At 37.8% G+C, this 19,579-nt stretch overlaps 1 protein-coding gene across 2 annotated transcripts in view; it reads right to left on the bottom strand.

Moving 5' to 3' along the window:
• CDKL5 (cyclin dependent kinase like 5) overlaps positions 1-19,579 on the bottom strand; it is a 203,354-nt gene that overhangs the window by 26,802 nt on the left and 156,973 nt on the right. For both annotated transcript variants that reach the window (XM_045996416.1, XM_045996417.1), the window contains exons 8-11: positions 16,632-16,722; positions 12,295-12,484; positions 6,847-6,927; positions 1,703-1,854 (exon numbers count right to left, since the gene is read on the bottom strand). In XM_045996416.1, coding sequence (XP_045852372.1) covers positions 1,703-1,854; positions 6,847-6,927; positions 12,295-12,484; positions 16,632-16,722 — 514 coding nt within the window. The remainder of the gene's footprint in view (positions 1-1,702; positions 1,855-6,846; positions 6,928-12,294; positions 12,485-16,631; positions 16,723-19,579) is intronic.

The following is a 19,579-nucleotide window of genomic DNA, read 5'->3' as shown; positions in this document are numbered from 1 at the left end:
TAGAGAAAAGGACATTTCCACATATATGTAAACTCAGCTGAGACTGTTCCTAAAGAAACCACTTAAGACTTTTCCTTTAAATTCTATGTGGTGTTAAGACCTGAACGCAGATTCTTCCATAGGTTTTATTTACTTATCATTTCTATTCTTGTCTACTTCAAAAGAAGATTTGGGTGGACTCTTAAAGACCCATATAAATTACAGCCTATTACCACACAAATCCTCCTTGACAGATTCCCAAAGAGGGTTCCCAGGGAGAGCCTCAGACACCCACCGGGGATCTCTCAAGCCAAGTCATTAGGGGATAGATACAAAGGTCCCCTTTCATGATATGGGTTGTACCACTAATCACTACAGCATGAAGCAAAAAGTTCATCAGTCTACTGAACTTTATATCCTTGGGATCCTTTTCCTTTGCAAATGTGAACTAGAGGAGTCAAGTGATAATTAAGGCAGAACGGAGACAAAAGTACCTGAACTGGGGAGTGATCCCAGATGAGACAGAGGCATAAAGTGAACTTCCTAAATGGAAAGGAGTAACTAACTACATTACAACTATTATTCCTTAGTGTACTAAAATCTCATGGAAACAGACAACAAGTGAACACAAACTTGGTTAAGCAGAATTTGAATCTGCTCGCAGGCCTCCCTGGGGGGGGGGGGGAGGAAAAACAAACAAAAAAAATCCCTAAACAAATAAGACAGTCCAGCTAACAATGGTCTATAACATATGTAAACTAATCACTCAGAAGACAGTAAAGAGCAGTAAAACACAATCACACCATCGCAGTTAGGCAGAGAAAACATAGGATAAATGGTTATTGTGAATTTATGGATCTGCTCATATATCTTGAAAAAGTACTAGGTCTCGGGTTTTCAAAATTCCAATAGATTAATAACAATTATGTTATGTGGAGAGAAAATTGCAGTGAAAGGAGAAAAAGTTTATATTCAGAAAACTTCACATTAAGAATGACCATTTTCTATTTATCTTTTAAGAGTAGATGAACGAAACAACTTCCTAATCCCAGAGGCTGAGCAATACCAGATGGCAAGACCAGCTTCTTGGTGGAGAAGGGAAGACAGCCCCCCACCCCAGAAGTGAGGGTTTTTTTTAAGATTATGCTAAAAATTTTTATTTTAAGAAACACCAATTTTAATCACTATCTACCAAACTGACTTTACTATTTCCATATTGTTATTCTTATGAAAAACTAACTTCTCAACTCAATGCTTAAAAAAAACAAAAACATACAAGCTTTCTAATAGAGCCAAACCTACTTGGTTCAGTTGCAAAGATTGTCCTAGGTGGCTTCCTCCCCACTTGTGTTTGGCATCCCCTTCTCCTTCCAGAAATCCCCTTGCCCTCACCCACCCTCTGCCTCCAAACATCACACCTGGGCCGCATTTACGCAGGATCTTCTCATTCATGAGGCTAGAAACCCCCTTAGTTGCTAACCTATGCTACCTTTCCCAGGAAATGCATAGGTTTCCATTATATATTATTAAAGATAAGAAAGTCTTTAAGACCCACACAACTCTTTAATTATGGTTCTGAATCATGTAATAAGCATAAGGAAGATATTTTTGAATACAGAGGGCTTTCCTTCTTTTCTTTAATTGCATCATTTAAGCAGCCACCTCCTCCACCTACTTGTAAGACCAACACTGCATCTGTATTTCCTTAAAAGGGAATATTTACCTATTAGACAAAGTGCTGCTTTCCACGTGGTAAGGTTTTCTTTTTGCTGACCTTGAAGGGGAGCGATCCAAAAGTCTCTGGGTTTGAAATGTAGGGTGATTCAAACATTGTTCTGTCAAGTATCTGTCAGCTGGGTCCAACTTCAGTAAATTCTTAGGAAACAAAGTTAGGATCAGAAAGAACATTACAATGTCAAATTTAAATTGTAATAAAAACCTTCTTTCTTTTCCTTATAAAGGAAAGGCATGGTCATTACAAACTATCTAGCGAACACAGTTTAGTCCAAAAAAACTTTTTAAAGAGGGTTATTCAAATTACCACATTATTGGGATGCCTGGGTGACTTGGTTAAATGTCTAAATTTGGCTTAGGTCGTAGGGTCCTCGGATGGAACCCTGTGACAGGTTCCATGATCAGCGGGAAGTCTGCTTCTCTTTCTCCCTCTGCACCTCCCCAACGCATGCTGGCTCACTCATTCTCTTTCTCTCAAATAGATAAAATCTTTAAAAAAAATTTTTTTTAATAAAAAAATAAATAAATTGCCACATTATCTTACTGCTGTTGCCCTCTGGGGATAAGCTCTCCCAGCCCTTTTCTGATACTGTATATACATATTTTGTTTTATAAAATCTGACTTTATGTTATATGTGGAACTTGTGGATCCTGCATTTTTCACATACTAGTCAAAAACATTTTTTACAACATAACAAACATTTGAAATGTATCTTGGAAGACGTATATATTCACATGAAACAATATACACTCATCTTTCTCCTGCCCCCTCTCGGGAGGGAGCCCATATTCTTGTGCATCCTTTTCTGTACCTATCTCTGTCTGTTGCTTTTATTTTATTTTATTTTAATTTTTTTTATTTTTAAATATTTTATTTATTTATTTGACAGAGAAAGATCACAAGTAGGCAGAGAGGCAGGCAGAGAGAGAGAGAAGCAGGCTCCCTGCTGAGCAGAGAGCCCGATGCGGGACTCAATCCCAGGACCCTGAGATCATGACCTGAGCTTAACCCACTGAGCCGCCCAGGAGCCCCTGTTGCTTTTATTTTACCCAAACAGTAGCAGACACACTAGGGTCTGCACTTAACTTTCTTTCCAATGGACATTAGATCTTAAGAGATCATTGCATTATCGGTGAAGAGCTTTTATTCTATGGATATGCCTTAGGTTGTTTTTAGCAATTCTCTAATGACAAACATTTTGGTTGTTTCCTTTATGTTATTATTATGAAAATGATGCAACAGTTAACTTCACAACATGTTCTTAAATGACCTAGGAAGTGTGTGGGATGGATATACCATAATTTATTCAACTGGTCTCCTACTGTTAGACATTTAGATGGCTGCTACTTTTCACTATTATAATTAATGCTATGATAAATACCAGAAATCCTTGCATGCATACATGATCCCTTTCATAGGATAAACAACCAGAGAAAGATTGTTAATTATGCAAACTTTTGAGGATTATTTTCTATGTGTTGAAAAATTGTCCCCTAGGAAGTTTGTCTGAAATGATACTCCTTCTCAGCAACTGAGAATCTACCAATTTCCTGATATCTTCATCAACAACAGGCATTATCATTTTTTTTAACTACTTGTAAGCTACAGACATTTAATAAATGGTATCTCATAGCTGTTTTAATTCACATCTGTAATTACTAATGAGGTTGAGTATTTTTATGCTTATTGGTTTCTTGTAGTCCTTCTTTTTCTTATTTTTCTATTTGTGTATCTGTCCTAATTTTTTTTTTAAAGATTTACTTTAGGGTGGGGGCAGAGGGAAAGGGAGAGAATCCTCAAGCAGACTACTTGCTGAGTGAGAAGCCAGACTGGGGCTGGATCCCAGGACTCTGAGATCATGCCCTGAGCCAAAATCAAGATTTGGATGCCCAACCGACTGAGCCACTCAGATGCCTCTGTTCTAATTTATTTTTAAGTGTTCTTTATATATTACGGTAACTAACCCTTTCATGTTGCACATAGGAGATGTTTTAACAACTAAAATGTTTAGTATTTTCTTCTAATACTATTTATCTCATTAGTAATTGGAAAAGATTTTAAAAAGTGAATCACTAAAGTAATTTTTATTGAAAAATTAAGCAAATATATAAAACATAAACCTACATAACCTAACACAACTCAGTAGAGCACACTGGAATCTGCTGGGATGATATTCTCACAGAAAAATTCACTGATGGCATTTTCTCTCAGAGAAAGGAAGAATGTTGAAATTCCAGCATTCCCAAATCTATCTCTAGGTCATTTTCATTGGTTATACCCACAGTTAATCTCTTTGTGATCAACTTGGCCAGTGAGAACAAACCTAGATTTGCTCCCAGTGAGCCAGAATTCAATTTCAGACAACCTCCTTTAACCCAGCACCACAGAAAATTTGAAGTCTTATTCTACCATACACTGAAACATTCACTTTAAGTCAAAAGAGTCTGGAAACCCAAGCCACTGTTTAAATGCAAGTGGATTTACATTCATGTTGACTCAGATACAATTCTAAACTTATTGCAGTTCTTGCCTCCTCCTCTTTAGAAAATAAAAAAACTGTGCAGGTATATAAAAATGATTTTGGTCTCAGCAGCCAAATAGTTAACATCAAAATGGTTTCAAATGTATGATACTAGTTAAAAACAGCAAAGCTGGCTCCTGAGTAGTATTTTAAATTAGAAGTACATATGACTTTTTACAAGCCAAATATCTACTAGCATCGAAGTGCTATTTTAAGATTATCAACTGGAGAAATTACTGCATATACACACAAAGAACTATTTTTATATCCATAAATATAGCTGTTAATTTTCAAATTACTTAAAAGGAGGAGGTCATTATGAGGAAAAGTATAAAACTCACCAAGTAAACAGCTTCAAAATTCAGCATTTCAGGGGAAAAAAACCATTTTTTAAGAACTAAAATAGAGTCCATATAAATCACCGTGGGTTGGATCAATTCTGGTAACCTGCATTCCCTATAAAATGGCTAATATATATAAACAGATGCAGGATGAGATGGCTATTTTAGGTACTTATATATGGACAAAATTAACAAATCTGCTTTAGGGAATGGCATAGAGAATATATTTCTTCATGAAAGGATAAATAATGTTCTTTTCAAATTCATTTTGAAAATGGCTAAAAGACAAAAGGAATAATTCTATTTATGTAACATTCAATAACAAGGCAATATTAATCATTGGTGAGAGAACTCAGAATTATGGTTTCCAGGAGTGGGGAGACATATGGGGTGGAGAGCCAGGGAGGGGGTCTTGAAGAGGCTTCTTGGGTGTTAATAATTTTCTCTATCTCAGTCTTGATGTGGTTACATTGATATGTTTACATTCTAAAAACTAACTGAAATGTATACATAATTTGCATATCTTATGAATATAATTTCAATAAAAATGTTTACTTAATGTTAAAGAAGTCTGAAGCTAAATATTCTAAATAGGAATTAGTTTAATTTCCAAATTGGTATCAATACAGAAAGATTCTCATTATCTTTGTACTTTTATCTGTTCTAGATTTTACCAGGTACCACACTGACCCTTGGTAATTAGAATTGGTAATGATTTAACTAAAAAGAGTTGTTATTTTTTTAAAAAGACAAAAGGCAAAAACCATGAAATTGTATTTAATTCAGTTCTTTTTTCACTTTATTTTTATTTTTAAGTTACCAAATCATTAAGCCCTGATAAATACTGATTGTGTGACAGAACATACTGACAGAATCCAACTGAATCAAGAGATAATTTACTTTTAATTAATATGAAAGACCCTTGAGGGTTATCTCTTTAATAGCATCTCTCAATCTGTGTTCAGAACACCAGTACTGTAGTTTTTTTTAAATTTTAATTTTTCAGTGTTCCAAGATTCATGGTTTATGCACCACACCCAGTGCTCCATGCAATACGTGCCCTCCGTCATACCCACCACCAGGCTCACCTAATGCTCCACTCCACTCCCTTCCAAAACCCTCTGTTTTTCAGAGTCCACAGACTTTTTTTAAAATAGTATTCAGTATTTAATTAAATTTGGGAAATGCTGAGCAAGACATAAATGCTTCTTTACCTGGGATTTCCGAAAGCCTTCCTAAATTAATGAATATTGTGATCTCTACAAAAGGTTACGTGGTATGTGGCCTTTCTAAAAGCCGTACCCAATCCCTCACCATTGCTCCCACACCAGTTTGCACAGTGTTCCTCAGGACACACAGGAACATAGTTTAAAGCACAACAAAGTTCTGAAAGTGCTCTCAGCAATTTCCAACTGTGCTAAGTGTACCTTTAAGACTCGGTGCATAATGTAACCACCCCTGATTTTGAACAATAAACTAAATGGACATACAATAAATAAAATTGATCCATTAACAAGTGTTTTTTTGAAGGTCTACTATCAAACAACCAGCACCAGCTTATGCACTGGCTGGCTGCAATGAAAGCCAGAGAAACAGGAAAAACTGGTTCTCGCTTAAGGGGCTGTCCATCTAATGGGGAGGAAGAGCTTGAATAAAAAACTGTGAGAATGTTTCTGGTAGTGCAGAGCAGGAGAACTTTCTGGATAGGGACAGGAGCATGAGGAGGCATGCTCAGGTGTGGTAGAAGCAGTGATTCTGCTGTGGCAAAAAAAAGAGAGAGAGAGAGAGAGATAGAGACCCAGAAAAAGCCCCACCCTCAGGGAGAGAAGAGGCCAAATTAGAAAAAGGGCAGAACTAGGTTCACTTACAAAATAATCTTAAGAGAGGCCTTAACTGTCACGTTAAAAAAAAAGAAACTTTCTTCTTTCAACATTCATTTTAAGATTTGTTTTGAAATGTTATACCTAAGCAGCTCTTTAACGCTGAATAAATTTTTAAGTTATTTATTATTTATATTTAAATCATTATTATTCTACCCACTTTAGGAACATAACTGAGGTATCTCATGGTCCTGTCTACATGGAATGTTACAAAACTAGGTACTGTTGCTATTTTGATTAAACCGCATGCTTTTAACATAACATAGTCCCCCATTATTCACTATAACACATCTATTAACGAAATACAAAGCAGGAGTTGGTCACATGTAAACAGAAAAAAAATCCACAAACCAAAGGACATTTTATATAGAACACATCAATTTGTCCCACCTTCATTAAGTCAAGTAAGACGCTATTTAGAATTCCAAGGTATCTTCTCTCCAATGTCTGAGGGTGGTTAACAGCTGGAAACTGTAAGAACACACAGGAGCGTTAGCACGTGGGGAAGGGGACACATGTGCATATGTGCTGTGAGTTCTGGAAAAGGTAGCAAAGGAACAGAAGCTACTGCCCTAGTGCCAGAGTCAAATTCATTTCATGTGTCTATTAGTTTTATGTCTATGTATTTGAGGTACAGATTAATAGGACTAGGTATCAAATAACAGGAAAATGTACAGATAAGAGAGGATATTAAATCTAGCCAATGAAGCATGTAAAACAAACCTAACTGTAAAGATTTGAGATTGTACAGTTCACAGGGTACTGTCTGTTTATATAGACACTTCAGTTATAATGTTTATACAGAACTTGTCTGCCTACATAGACAATTCTTAAGGTTTTTTCACAATATTATTTACTCTTGAAAATTAGAGAAATGAAAAAAAAAAAAAGAGAGAGAGAGAGAGAGAGTGAGAGAAGGGGCACCCGGCTCAGTCTGTTAAACAGCTGCCTTCAGCTCAGGTCATGATGCCAGGGTTCTGGGATCGAGCTCTATGTCAGGCTCCCTGCTCCTTGGAGAGCCTGCATTTCCCTCTCCCTCTGCCCCCGCTGCCCCTACCCCCCCGCCCCCCCCCCGCTCATGCTCTCTCTCTCTCTCTAGCTCAAGTTAGTAAATAAAAAATCTTAAAAAGACAAACAGAGAGAGAGAGAAGGCAGAGAGGCCAGTACTTGAAAGGCCACAGAAATAGCAATAGTGAATTCAGACACATGTTTGAACATTGCTTTTAAAATACTTTTTTAATGATCTGTTTTCAATTCCTTCCTTTATATAAGCTGGAACAGAAGGCAAACAGTCATCTAAATTAATAAATGGTTTTTTAAATAAAATGAAGAGAAGAGGTCAAATTTATTAAGGTGCTCTGTCCGCTCTGCCACCCCACATTTTGCAACATCCACGTGGATAAGAAAGTATTAGAGCCCAATGCCATGCACTCCCTCGCAATGGGAAGGCTCCTTTGCCTTCAATACACATTTCCTTTATACCGACATAAGAGCATTTCAAAGTACCAGAATCCTTGAACATGTTCAGTACGTGGATGGGAGGACTAGTTATGGAGGGAAATTCAACAAATCACTAAAGTTGTGATTATGACATTATCTGCACACTGTGCTAGGGACAGCAGGAATTATAGCATATGGGTCAGACCTAGACCATGCAATTAAGCAACCCACAGTCTGGCTGAGACAGCAATCAGCACTGAAGTGTGCAGCCAAAAATTCTACTTGAAGCTCAGAGGAAGGAGAGACCAAGGTGGAGAAAAAGAGACTTGCAGCTGGAGCAAAAGAGAATCCGCAGATAATATTTGAACTAGGTTTTGAAAGGTAAGAAAAATGTGAGGACAGAGAAAAGTAGGACAGCACTCCAGATAGAGGAAGTAGAAGGAATAACACGAACTTAACACAGGCACACAGGCAATAATTTTAACTAATTAGAGAAGGCAGTGATGCTATACAAGGCATTTTAGCAATTCTTCTTATTTTAGAGATGAAGAAGGTGATAATCAGAAAGTTCAAATAACTTATTCAAGACAAGTTACATAATTAAAAAGCAGAACTAATATTTGCATCCAGGTCTATAATCCAAACCCACACTCTTTCTGAACCCAGGCATCGCTCTCAACGGAAGTTCTTTTAGATGTTGCTGGAGTATTAAATACCAGCCCAAAGAGAGACACCTGCCATGCTGTGATAAACAACTCTGTCTGCTGCATTTTAATTAATATTTTGCTTATGAAGTCTATCTTACGCTACCAGATGTCCCTTTCTTTCTTCAGAAGTAACATTTCATTGATAAGAAAATTAATGCAGAGACTGAAAAGGTATTTAAAAAATTAAGATAAAAAATGACCAAACTAAGTTAAAAAAAATAATTTATATGCTTTTGAATGAGATCTACCATTTTCGTGTGATAATTCAACATATAACCAAAACTCAAGCATAGAAGTTTAAATTCTATCCCAATGAGTAGTTTTTCTTTCTTAATCACTTGAACAATACAACGAGAGTATGTCTTTAGCGAGAACTTACTATGTGTCAGGCACGGGTCTGGGCATATTAAAGAGAACAATTAACCTTCACAACAACCCCAAAGGGTAGTACTTCTGTTATCAGCATTTTCTACACGAAGAAACCAAGGCACAAGAAACTTGCCAAAGTCATTCATGTAAGAAACACGGAGCCAGGGCCAGGCTATGAACCCCAGCAGTCTAACTCCAGAGTCTATGCCCTAGACTATGGGACAGCAATTGTTACTTTTTCAAAATAAAGCGTACCAAAAGAGCAACATCTTGCTGACTTTCCAATCTCTACACAACTGAATCAAAACGCCAGTAACACTGGACTAGTCACCGGTGAGTCTGTAACTCACGGAAGTTCCAGTTCCCACACTCTCCATGCTTAGCTATCTCTCGCAGATATTCTCCAACAAAATGATAAAGAAAGACATTCCCCTCAAATGATGTTAAACCTCCAAAAAGATTAATCTAATTTAGTTAAAAGACCACAAACACGTTCAGACTAAATTGTAAAAATATTAAAGTTTATAAAAATCAAAGTAACACGGAAGCAGCAATTTCTCTGAAGGTTATTTATAAGCGGTGCTGTCATGGGCTATCCAGCGTTTTACAGATACTACTACTTAGTGAGGAGGTCTGTGAACAAAACGGACCACACACAAATGAGGGAAAGAGATCCTTCGTTTGGCCTATCTAACCCAAAGCTACTCATTCTTCATATCCACGACAAATTTCAAATCTTCTATAAATCTTCCTCTAATGAGTCCAACCAACTATGATTTCTAACTTTCCAGAATGTTTAACACTCTCACGGTCTCAGCCATACTGAGAGATGTATTAGAAAACAGTGCAACGCAGTAAAGAATGAGGCGTTTTATTATAAGTCATATTGCTTTCCGATTATTTCATGCACAAACGTCTTAATTCTTTGGCTAGTTTATAAGTTATTAAGGTCAGGTACCATAACACATCTGTTTACACTCCCTTCAGGCAATCCAGCATGGAGTCTCTTTAACCAGGCAAAGAACAGGCAGCCAGCAGGCCAAGCTTGATGTTCCAGAAGTTACTGTTAAAATTCTGAGGTCAAATATTCAATCATTCAGGGGCGCCTGGGTGGCTCAGTGGGTTAAGCCTCTGCCTTCAGTTCAGGACATGATCTCAGGGTCCTGGGATCGAGCCCCGCCTTGGGCTCTCTGCTCAGCAAGGAGTCTGCTTCCCCCCACTCTCTACCTGCCTCTCTGCCTACTTGGGATCTCTGTCTGTCAAATAAATAAATAAAATCTTAAAAAAAAAAATTCAACCATTCATTATTATTCCACCTGCTAGGCACTACTCTAGATGTGCTATGAATCTACTGGTGGACATGGTAGTTCATTTCCTCAAGGAATTCATCAGTTCAGTGAGATACGTATTTTTTTGAAAACAGCTATTTAAAAGAGATGGCAATGAGCACTACTGGAACACAGAAGGGGGAGTCACCGACTCCCTGGAGGAGTCCAGAAAGGCTTCCTGGAGGGAGAACACTTGACCTCAGTCTGGAAGAAGGAGGAGGAGGAACTTTCCATGAAGTAGAGTAAGTACTAGGAGCACCATAGAAATGAAAACACAGCACTGTAGGAGCAATATGTCAAGGAAATGGTGAGAAGTTCAATATGTTGACAAGTAGGGGGCAATAGTGGGAATGAGTGGCAGATAAAGTTGGAGGGCTAAGAGCAAGGGGTTCTAAATGTTACCGCCTAAGGAGTTTAAATGTAAGCAATTCTATAGAGGCTTCCAAACACAAAGGAGATACAACTGAATGTGCAATCCGAAGGACAATCATGGCAAAGGCAACGTGAAAACACTAAAGTGAAGACAGAGAGTTGGAGAGATGCATTTAGGAGTGATTGTCAATAGTTCAGGTAAAACGGTGCTAAGGGTGAAGGAAGCATTAGAGACAGAGAGAAGGGAGGTGCAGTTGAGCTTGAGTGCTGATGACACAAATTGGCTCAATCCATCATTCAAGTACTCACTGTGTCCCTAACTAGATGTGCTGGGCTCTGCTACAGATGCTGGAAACAACAGTGGAAAAACGAGATGATTTCTGCCATCGGGGAGTTTATACTCTAGTAGTTGAGAACTCAACCATTGATAATTAACAAGTAAACAAATAAACAACACAACTACACACCAGGGGAAGTGCTGGATGGAAAAAAGGGGGGAAGGGCTATGGGAGACACTAGAAGGAGGGTGGGGCAGTATGTTGGTGACATAAGAGAAGGGGACATTCTTGGAGCTGAGATTTACAAAGTGAGAAGGGACCACACAACAGAAGCACCTCCCTGGGAGGAGCCACAAATCCCAAATCCATGAAGCTGGAAAAGTCCTAAAATATTTCTAGAAGTCAAAGAAAAGCAAAGACAAGCGTGGTGGGAGTTTGGAGAGAGAGGAGCGGGCATCATGTTGGGCGATCATGTGTGAGGAGGGGATGCGCCTCGAAGTGGAATGAACGGAGGTCCAGAAAGTCAAAAGAAAAAATGAAGTGCTCAGCAAAACTCAAGAAAACATGGTTTGAGAATCATGCATTTAAGAGAAAGAAAGAAAATGGCAGTGAGCATATTTTAGCGTTCTCATAATGGTCACCAAATGGCATGGTAGCCCAGAGTAGTTGAAAACTAAAAATAGCTTTCGGGGTAGATGGAAGAGAGAAGCAGCCTCTGTCTGGCTACTGTAATAAGGTGCTTATCTCTCATCTGGGGAAAGTTTCTACCTTAAGACCCTCTTTAAGCATATTCTCTGAAAACAAGTTTTGTACAAAGTTAGCAAGCCTAGAAAAGGCTGCCCAAGACAATATACTAGTTTGAAAAGAAGATCTGATGTTTCACTGTCAACAGACAAGAAATACATGCTAGAACACAACCTTTAAATCTACAGAATGCAAGGACTCATATTCTCCCTCAAATCATTACAAATGTTTGTTCAAATAAGCAAGTCATTTATACATTTTCATATCTTTTAGGGATGCTTAATATTTTAGACAAAGAAACATTCTGAGAGAACCAAAGTGTAGACTATAATAATGCAAATGCTAGAAGAGGGTTTGCAAAATTGGAACTTATCAATTAGGAAAAACATTACCAGCTCCCACTTTCAAATTCAGAATGTTTCTTAAAAGTCACAAATTCTATATAAGATTCAAAAATAAAATACTATAATGGGGATTATAAGCATTGTATTGGAAAAGGGAATAGTATTCAATGGACAGCTTAGCATTCCATTGTGCAATGAACAATGATTTAAATACTGCTGTATTGATTCCGTTTGGAGTTTTAGTAAAGCTTCTTACCCGGAGCCCATGGAATCGAGGATTACTGTAGAAGAGCTTCATCTGTTCGGATGGAAGTGGTCCTAGCACCTTCTGAATGGTAAAAAGTTGGTCAATTTCGCTTTCTCCAGGAAATAAAGGTTGTCCATCGCTAAGCTCCCCAAGAATACAGCCCACTGACCACATATCGACAGACTTTCCATAAGGAGCTCTGAAAAGCAAAGGGAGAAATTGTCTTGGCAAATGAAGAAATATATTTTAATAATTTCCAAATTATTTTGAACAGATTCATAATTTAAAGCAATTCATATATATAAGGAACTACAAATGAGGCTGAAAAAAAGGAATTATGGATATCCAAGAAAAAATTCAGAGCACAAGTAAATAAAACTATGCTAACAAAACCAACAGTTTAATAATAATTTAGTAGGCATACACTAAGTTGGAATCTACTCATATCTGGGCATATCTTGAACATGAATGGCTTAATAAACCCTAATACAGTACACATGTCTGATGAGTTAACACTTCACCTGGAAAATCAAATGCTCCCAAGAAATGCATTTTCTAGGTAATTAACCTTTAGCTCTTAAACTGTCAAAAAGTTATACCTCATCCATTTTTTGAGATCAGTCTATTAAAATGTACTACTGACTCAACGTGTCTTCTTAAGCAATAAACACTGAGTACTATTTAACTTCTGATTGCCTAGAATCACAATTTCTAAAAACTAAGAGTGGGCTAAGCTCTATAGTATTATTTACCTAAAACTATTTGTACCCTGTGTATATGGAGCTTTATGATAACTATTTGCCTCAAAGTGTCTTTTTTCCATTTCCTTAGGGGTTTATAGTTCTCCTCTAGGATCTAAGTTTAGCAGAGGGCTCGGTTATTAATAAATGGAGGCTACATGTGAAAACCTAAGTACTCCGAAAAAAGCTTTATATGTATGCCCCAATATCTATAGTCTTAAATCAAATTATATGTGGCAGACAAAGAAACCATATTTTACTTAGTTTCAAACATAAATAATCCAAATTTTAAGAAGGGAAAGCCATGACTGCCTGGGTGGCTCAGTCGGTTGGGTGTCTGACTCTTGCTTTTGGCTCAGGTTATGATCTTGAGGTTGTAGGATCGAGCCCAACATCAGGCTCCATATTCAGCATGGAGCCTGCTTATTCCCTCCCTGTGCCCCTCACCCTGCTATGCTGTCTTTCTTTCTCTAAAGAAATTTAAAAAAAAAGTTAAAAGAAGGGTAAGACAAAATAAAGTATTTGAAAAAAACACAGGATGAAATTTTAGAATGTCATAATGATACAGCAATAATACAAAACTTTTAACAGATACTCTAAATTAAAGCACTGTTAACACTACACAGAAATGTTTCTAGGACAATAAGTCATTACAACTGAAAGTCAGTATTTTCTTTATCTCATTTCATTCCACAAAAACCTAAAGGACCATATTAGGAAACTTCATGTACATTTTCTTTTTGTAGCTTGTTGGGGAGAGAAGGATACTGATCTTTCTTTAATACATGTATAAAAAAAAAAACTTCTGCTAGATGGAGAAACTTACAAAAAATCTCTACAAGACAAACCATAAATGACTCTTAATCTCACAAAACAAACTGGGGGTTGCTGGGGGGAGGTGGGATTGGGAGAGGGGGAGCGGGCTATGGACATTGGGGAGGCGAGGCGAACCATAAGAGACTATGGACTCTGAAAAACAACCTGAGGGTTTTGAAGGGTCAGGGGTGGGAGGTTGGGGGAACAGGTGGTGGGTGATGGGGAGGGCACGTTTTGCATGGAGCACTGGGTGTTGTGCAAAAAGAATGAATACTGTTACGCTGAAAAAATAAATAAAAAGGGAAAAAAAAAATCTCTACATACCCAAATCACGCTATTTTTCTTCTGTCAACGGATATGAATAATTTATGCAGCTGGAACTATTTTGAATGTCAAGGACAAAGTCTTAAGAATGTACAAAAATGTAAAATCTTAATATTAACCAACTATCAACTGATTTCAATGGGATTTGTACACAAATAATATGGTTCTTCAACTAGTACTTGACAATCATTTAATTAGCAATATATAATTTGGCCCCAATTAATTGGAGTCCTATCTATTTTTGGTAGCTCCCACACATCTCTAAACATAACTGCAGTTTTCTGACAGGTATTATTAGGCAGCAAATACTCTCTGAAGGTCTATAACAAGGTTGTCCTGAGAATGAACTCATTGGGGCCATCATATAGACAAAACCATATCATAAAAAGTCCTCTACCATACATGACTCCTTGGATGGTGTTCTAAGAATGATCTACTTCATACTCATTTCTTCTTTGGCAAATCTGTCCAGTAAACTCAAATTCCATTCCCTCCCCAAAGAAAATGGATTATGCATCTCATTAAGTCCAGACAGAGGTATATATAAAAAGAAACAAAGACAAACACAAAAGAAAATCAATCAAAAACCAAGTTTAAAAATTTGCACAGAAATTCTAAAATCTATCCACACAAAGAGAAATAATAAAGTGACTAACCACCATTTGTTTCCCAAGATAAAGCAAGCCTTTGATTAAAAAAAAAAAAAAAAAGTAAAGCTTCCAGTGACTGGTATCAATAATTCTTATACACTCTATGTCAGCAATGAATCAAGAATTACAATCAGATGGTTAACGGACACTGAGAAATTGTGAATATCAAAATAAACCCTCAGTGAGTAACTTACACATACAGTTATCATGATCTTCAATAACAACAACAAAAAACACAGAGGGGTGCCTGGGTGGCTCAGTGGGTTAAGCCTCTGCCTTCAGCTCAGGTCATAATCTCAGGGTCCTGGGATCGAGCCCCGCCTTGGGCTCTCTGCTCAGCAAGGAGCCTGCTTCCACCTATCTCTCTACCTGCTTCTCTGCCTACTTCCAACCTCTCTCTCTCTCTCTCGTCAAATAAATAAAATCTTAAAAAAAAAAAACAAACACAGAGAAATTTGCACTACTACTATATAAGAAGTATCTTTTAAAAATTAAGTTTCTCAGGGTGCCTGGGTGGCTCAGTAGGTTCAGTGTCTCGACTCCTGATTTCAGCTCAGGACATGATCTCAGGGTCATAGGATCAAGCCTTGCGTGAAGCTCCACACTCAGTGCAGAGTCTACCTGAGATTCTCTCCCTCTCTCTTCCTCTGCTCTTCACCCCCACTTGAGCTCTCTTTCTAAGATAAACAAATAAATAAACAAAACCTTTAAAAATTAAATTTCTCATGACCCCCATATATATGTCTCGCACACTAAAGAGATGAAACCTGTAATAAGAGTACCAGTCATCATCACCACCATATCTCATTTTATTTGCAGAGTTTGCCTTCTTTCTTCATTCTTGGGTGGTCTCCAAGAAGGAAATACAATGTATGGAAAATAAGAAAATACTACAACTAAGATAAATACAGGATTATTCGTATAACTATGTAACAGACTTCAGGAAGATAGGATCCTTCTTAGTTTCTCAAGTTTCTAAAAAGAAAAGAAGACTCTTACCAGAAAACCCTTTTCTGGGGTTAACAGATGAGTGAAAGCACTGAAAGTGGAAGGGTGGGCACAAAGGGGATGGATGTGATGTTGCTGAGACAATCAACAATGCAGTGTGTTTGAGTAGCCATTTATCATCAAACAAGGTTTCTCTATTCAGAAGAAAATTGGCAACTGCTTCAATATTTATACCATGTTTCTGGCACAGTGGCTGGATATAAGAGACACTTGATAACTGCTTGTTGAATGAATGAATGAACCAACAGATAGGCCAGTCCTCCCAACAAGAGGCCGAGTTTATTTCTTCATCCCTTGAATCAGGGCTTGGCCATGTAACAGGTTTTGGCCAATGAGGCGAAAACCAGGCTAACAGAGGCTTGAAAACCACCTTTGCATTGAGGCTTTGCCCAACTGCTGCCGGGAATTTTTTGGCTATCACATGAAGACATTTGGACTTGCCCACCAGAGGATGAGTCTCCATGGAACAGAGATGGTCTGTCCCAGCCGAGGCCTCGTAAACCAAGCATCCTCCAAATGATCTACTGAGTGACTGTAGCTACCTGAGTGATTCCCATTGAGACCAAGAGAAGAACAATCCAGCTGAACTTTAATTACTGAGTCCCCCAAATCACAGGTATCCAGAATTGTGAGCAAACAAAATGGTGTTGGTTTTATACCATTAAGCTTTTGGGTGGCTTGTTATACTGCAAGAGGTTAACTGGTACTTAATTAACTAAAGTTCTTATCTTCCATAGATAATCCCAAACCTAATGACATATGATCAGCAGATATATAAATGTCATTTTATCTGGGGAAGGTAACTTACCCAAGTAAGAGTTCTGGGGACCGATACCACCTGGTGGCCACATATTCTGTATAATTAGCATTATTGCCTTCTGATAGGTTGCGAGCGAAACCTGAAAGATAGAAAATCCCAAAGGTATAACTGTGAAAAAGAAGTAACAACATCATGTTGGCAAGGTATTTCAGTGCTAGTAATATTTTAAAGGAATATCAAAAGAACACAATGACTGGTACTGAATGGGTTATTTATTAATGGTCCCTTCATTATTTTTAAAATGTTAGTCCATTCATATATCAGTTAACATATAGTGTATTCACTAAAAAAACCCATCTCCTCCTATATTAAAGAAATAGTATTTTTGAAGTCATCACATACTTTTATAAGCATTCAGAGCATACTTTTAAGTCAGCTCTCTCGATAAATGCAAATCTTAGGAACAAAATGAAGTCCCTACAAGAGCCCAAGTCAAAGCTAAAATACCCTGTCACAGATGATCATTATATTCTTTTTTTCCCCCAAAGGTTTTTTATTTATTTACTTGAGAGAAGCGGGGGGGGATCACAGAGAGGGAGAAGCAGACTCCCCATTGAGCAGGGAGCCTGATGGGGAACTCGATCCCAGAATGCCGGGATCATGATCTGAGCCAAAGGCAAACACTCTGAGCCAGTCATTATATTCTGATATGTGGGACTTAACATTAGTATTTGTAGATCTACTGTTGCTGATCAGCTCTAGCCATTATATAGACAACTAATGGTTGGCAATAATGGAAACTAAGCAGGCCAAAATTATTTTCATCTCCTAATGTGACAGAGAAGCATATTAGGGTTATCTTAATTACTTACAGACTCTATCGATAATTATTTTCCCTCCAAACCCTTTCAAAAGATTTTGGGGCCAAAAAATAAGCCAGCAGGTAAGCTAATTACCCACCTAACACACCAAAAGCATTATGGATAGTCAGAACCAGAACATTAAAATTAGGGGTAAAACATTAGAGTAAAAAATTGGAAGAAATACTCCTATTTTCAAATGGGATTCTTCAAGATAGACAAAGGAGACCGGTGCTATAGAGGGAAAGCAGTTGAGATGTGATCACTGGGGATGCATAGGGTACAAAGAACCACATGCAGTGCAGCCATGTGAAATTTCCTTACCACTTCAAATTGTCTTTCCTTTAAAAAATGATGCCGGGGGTGTCTGGGTGGCTCAGTTGGTTAAGTTTCTGACTCTTGACTGGCTCAGGTCATGATCTCAGGGTCCTGGGGTCAAGCCCTGAGTCTGTCTCCATACCCAGAGGGAAGTCTGCTTGAGAATTCTCTTTCCCTCTCCCTTTGCCCCTACACACACACACACACACTCTCTCTCTCTCTCTCTCTCTCCCTCCCTCCCTCCCTCCCTCAAATAAATAAATAATTCTTTAAAAAATAAAAAGAAAAATAGAAAAGAAAAAAAATGATGCCAGATCAGGGATACCTTCCCCTATTATTAACCATTCTATACGCATCACATTTGTATTTAAAATTTGTTTACAAATTTTAGTAATTTGGGGGTTTAAGCAGATCATCAACCCATAGAATCATGGATACATAATAAAGGAAGCATGAGGTGTACAAAATCTCAGTATTTGATGGTAGTCACAATTATGGATAGGAAGCAAGAAATAGAACCAGAAATATTCCTGAAAATCATAACACTAAGAAAGTGCTAAAAATGTCAAGGTCAAAATCTTTTAAATAGCTGTATTTTGATATTTCTTTCTTATTCTTCTAAGCACTTCATAAGATGTTTAAAATATAGCAGGACTTGCAAAGAAGACATCCAAATGGCCGACAGACACATGAAAAAGTGCTCAACATCACTCGGCATCAGGGAAATACAAATCAAAACCACAGTGAGATACCACCTCACACCAGTCAGAATCGCTAAAATTAACCAGTCAGGAAAAGAACGACAGGTGTTGGTGAGGATGAGGAAAAAGGGGACCCCTCCTACACTGCTGGTGGGAATGCAAGCTGGGTGCAGCCACTCTGGAAAACAGCATGGAGGTTCCTCAAAAAGTTGAAAATAGAGCTACCCTATGACCCAGCAATTGCACTACTGGGTATTTACCCTAAAGATAAAAATGTAGTGATCTGAAAGGGCACGTGCAGCCCAATGTTTATAGCAGCAATGTCCACAATAGCCCAACTATGGAAAGAACCTAGATGTCCATCAACAGATGAATGGATAAAGAAGATGTGGTATATATATATATATGTGTATATATATATATATATATATATATATACACACACACACAATGGAATACTATGCAGCCATCCAAAAAACAAAAACAAAAAAATGACATCTTGCCAAAAAACAAAAACAAAAAAAAACGACATCTTGCCATTTTGCAACAATGTGGATGGAACTAGAAGGTATTATGCTTAGCGAAAGAAGTCAATTAGAGAAAGACAATTATCATATGATCTCTCTGATATGAGGAATTTGAGAGACAGAGCAGGGGTTCGTGGGGGAAGGGAAGGAAAAATGAAACAAGATGGGACTGGGGAGGGAGACAAACCAAAAGAGACTCTTAATCTCAGGAAACAAACTGAGGGTTGCTGGTGGGGAGGGCGGGTAGGAAGGATGGGGGGCTGGGCGATGGACACTGGAGAAGGTATGTGCTATGGTGAGTCCCGTGAATTGTGTAAGACTGATGATTCACAGACCTGTGAAACAGTAATACATTATATGTTAATAAAAAAAAAAATAAAGCAGGACTCTTCTTTGCAATATTCCCTATAAATAGTATAAAAAAATTTAAGTCCTACAAAACATTTTTTCTCAGGCAAGTAGGTTCATAATATTCAAATTCTTTGCAAACACTGAGGGAAAACAGTTACACTTGCTTCTAACAGCCACAATGGAGAAAAGTGGTCATTCACACAGTGCGTGCGTTCTTAGAAGGCTTCTATTTTTCATTT

This window comes from Meles meles, chromosome X, assembly GCF_922984935.1.
Source record: "Meles meles chromosome X, mMelMel3.1 paternal haplotype, whole genome shotgun sequence".
Taxonomy (NCBI): Eukaryota; Metazoa; Chordata; class Mammalia; order Carnivora; family Mustelidae; genus Meles; species Meles meles.
This window is presented reverse-complemented; position numbering and strand designations above follow the sequence as displayed.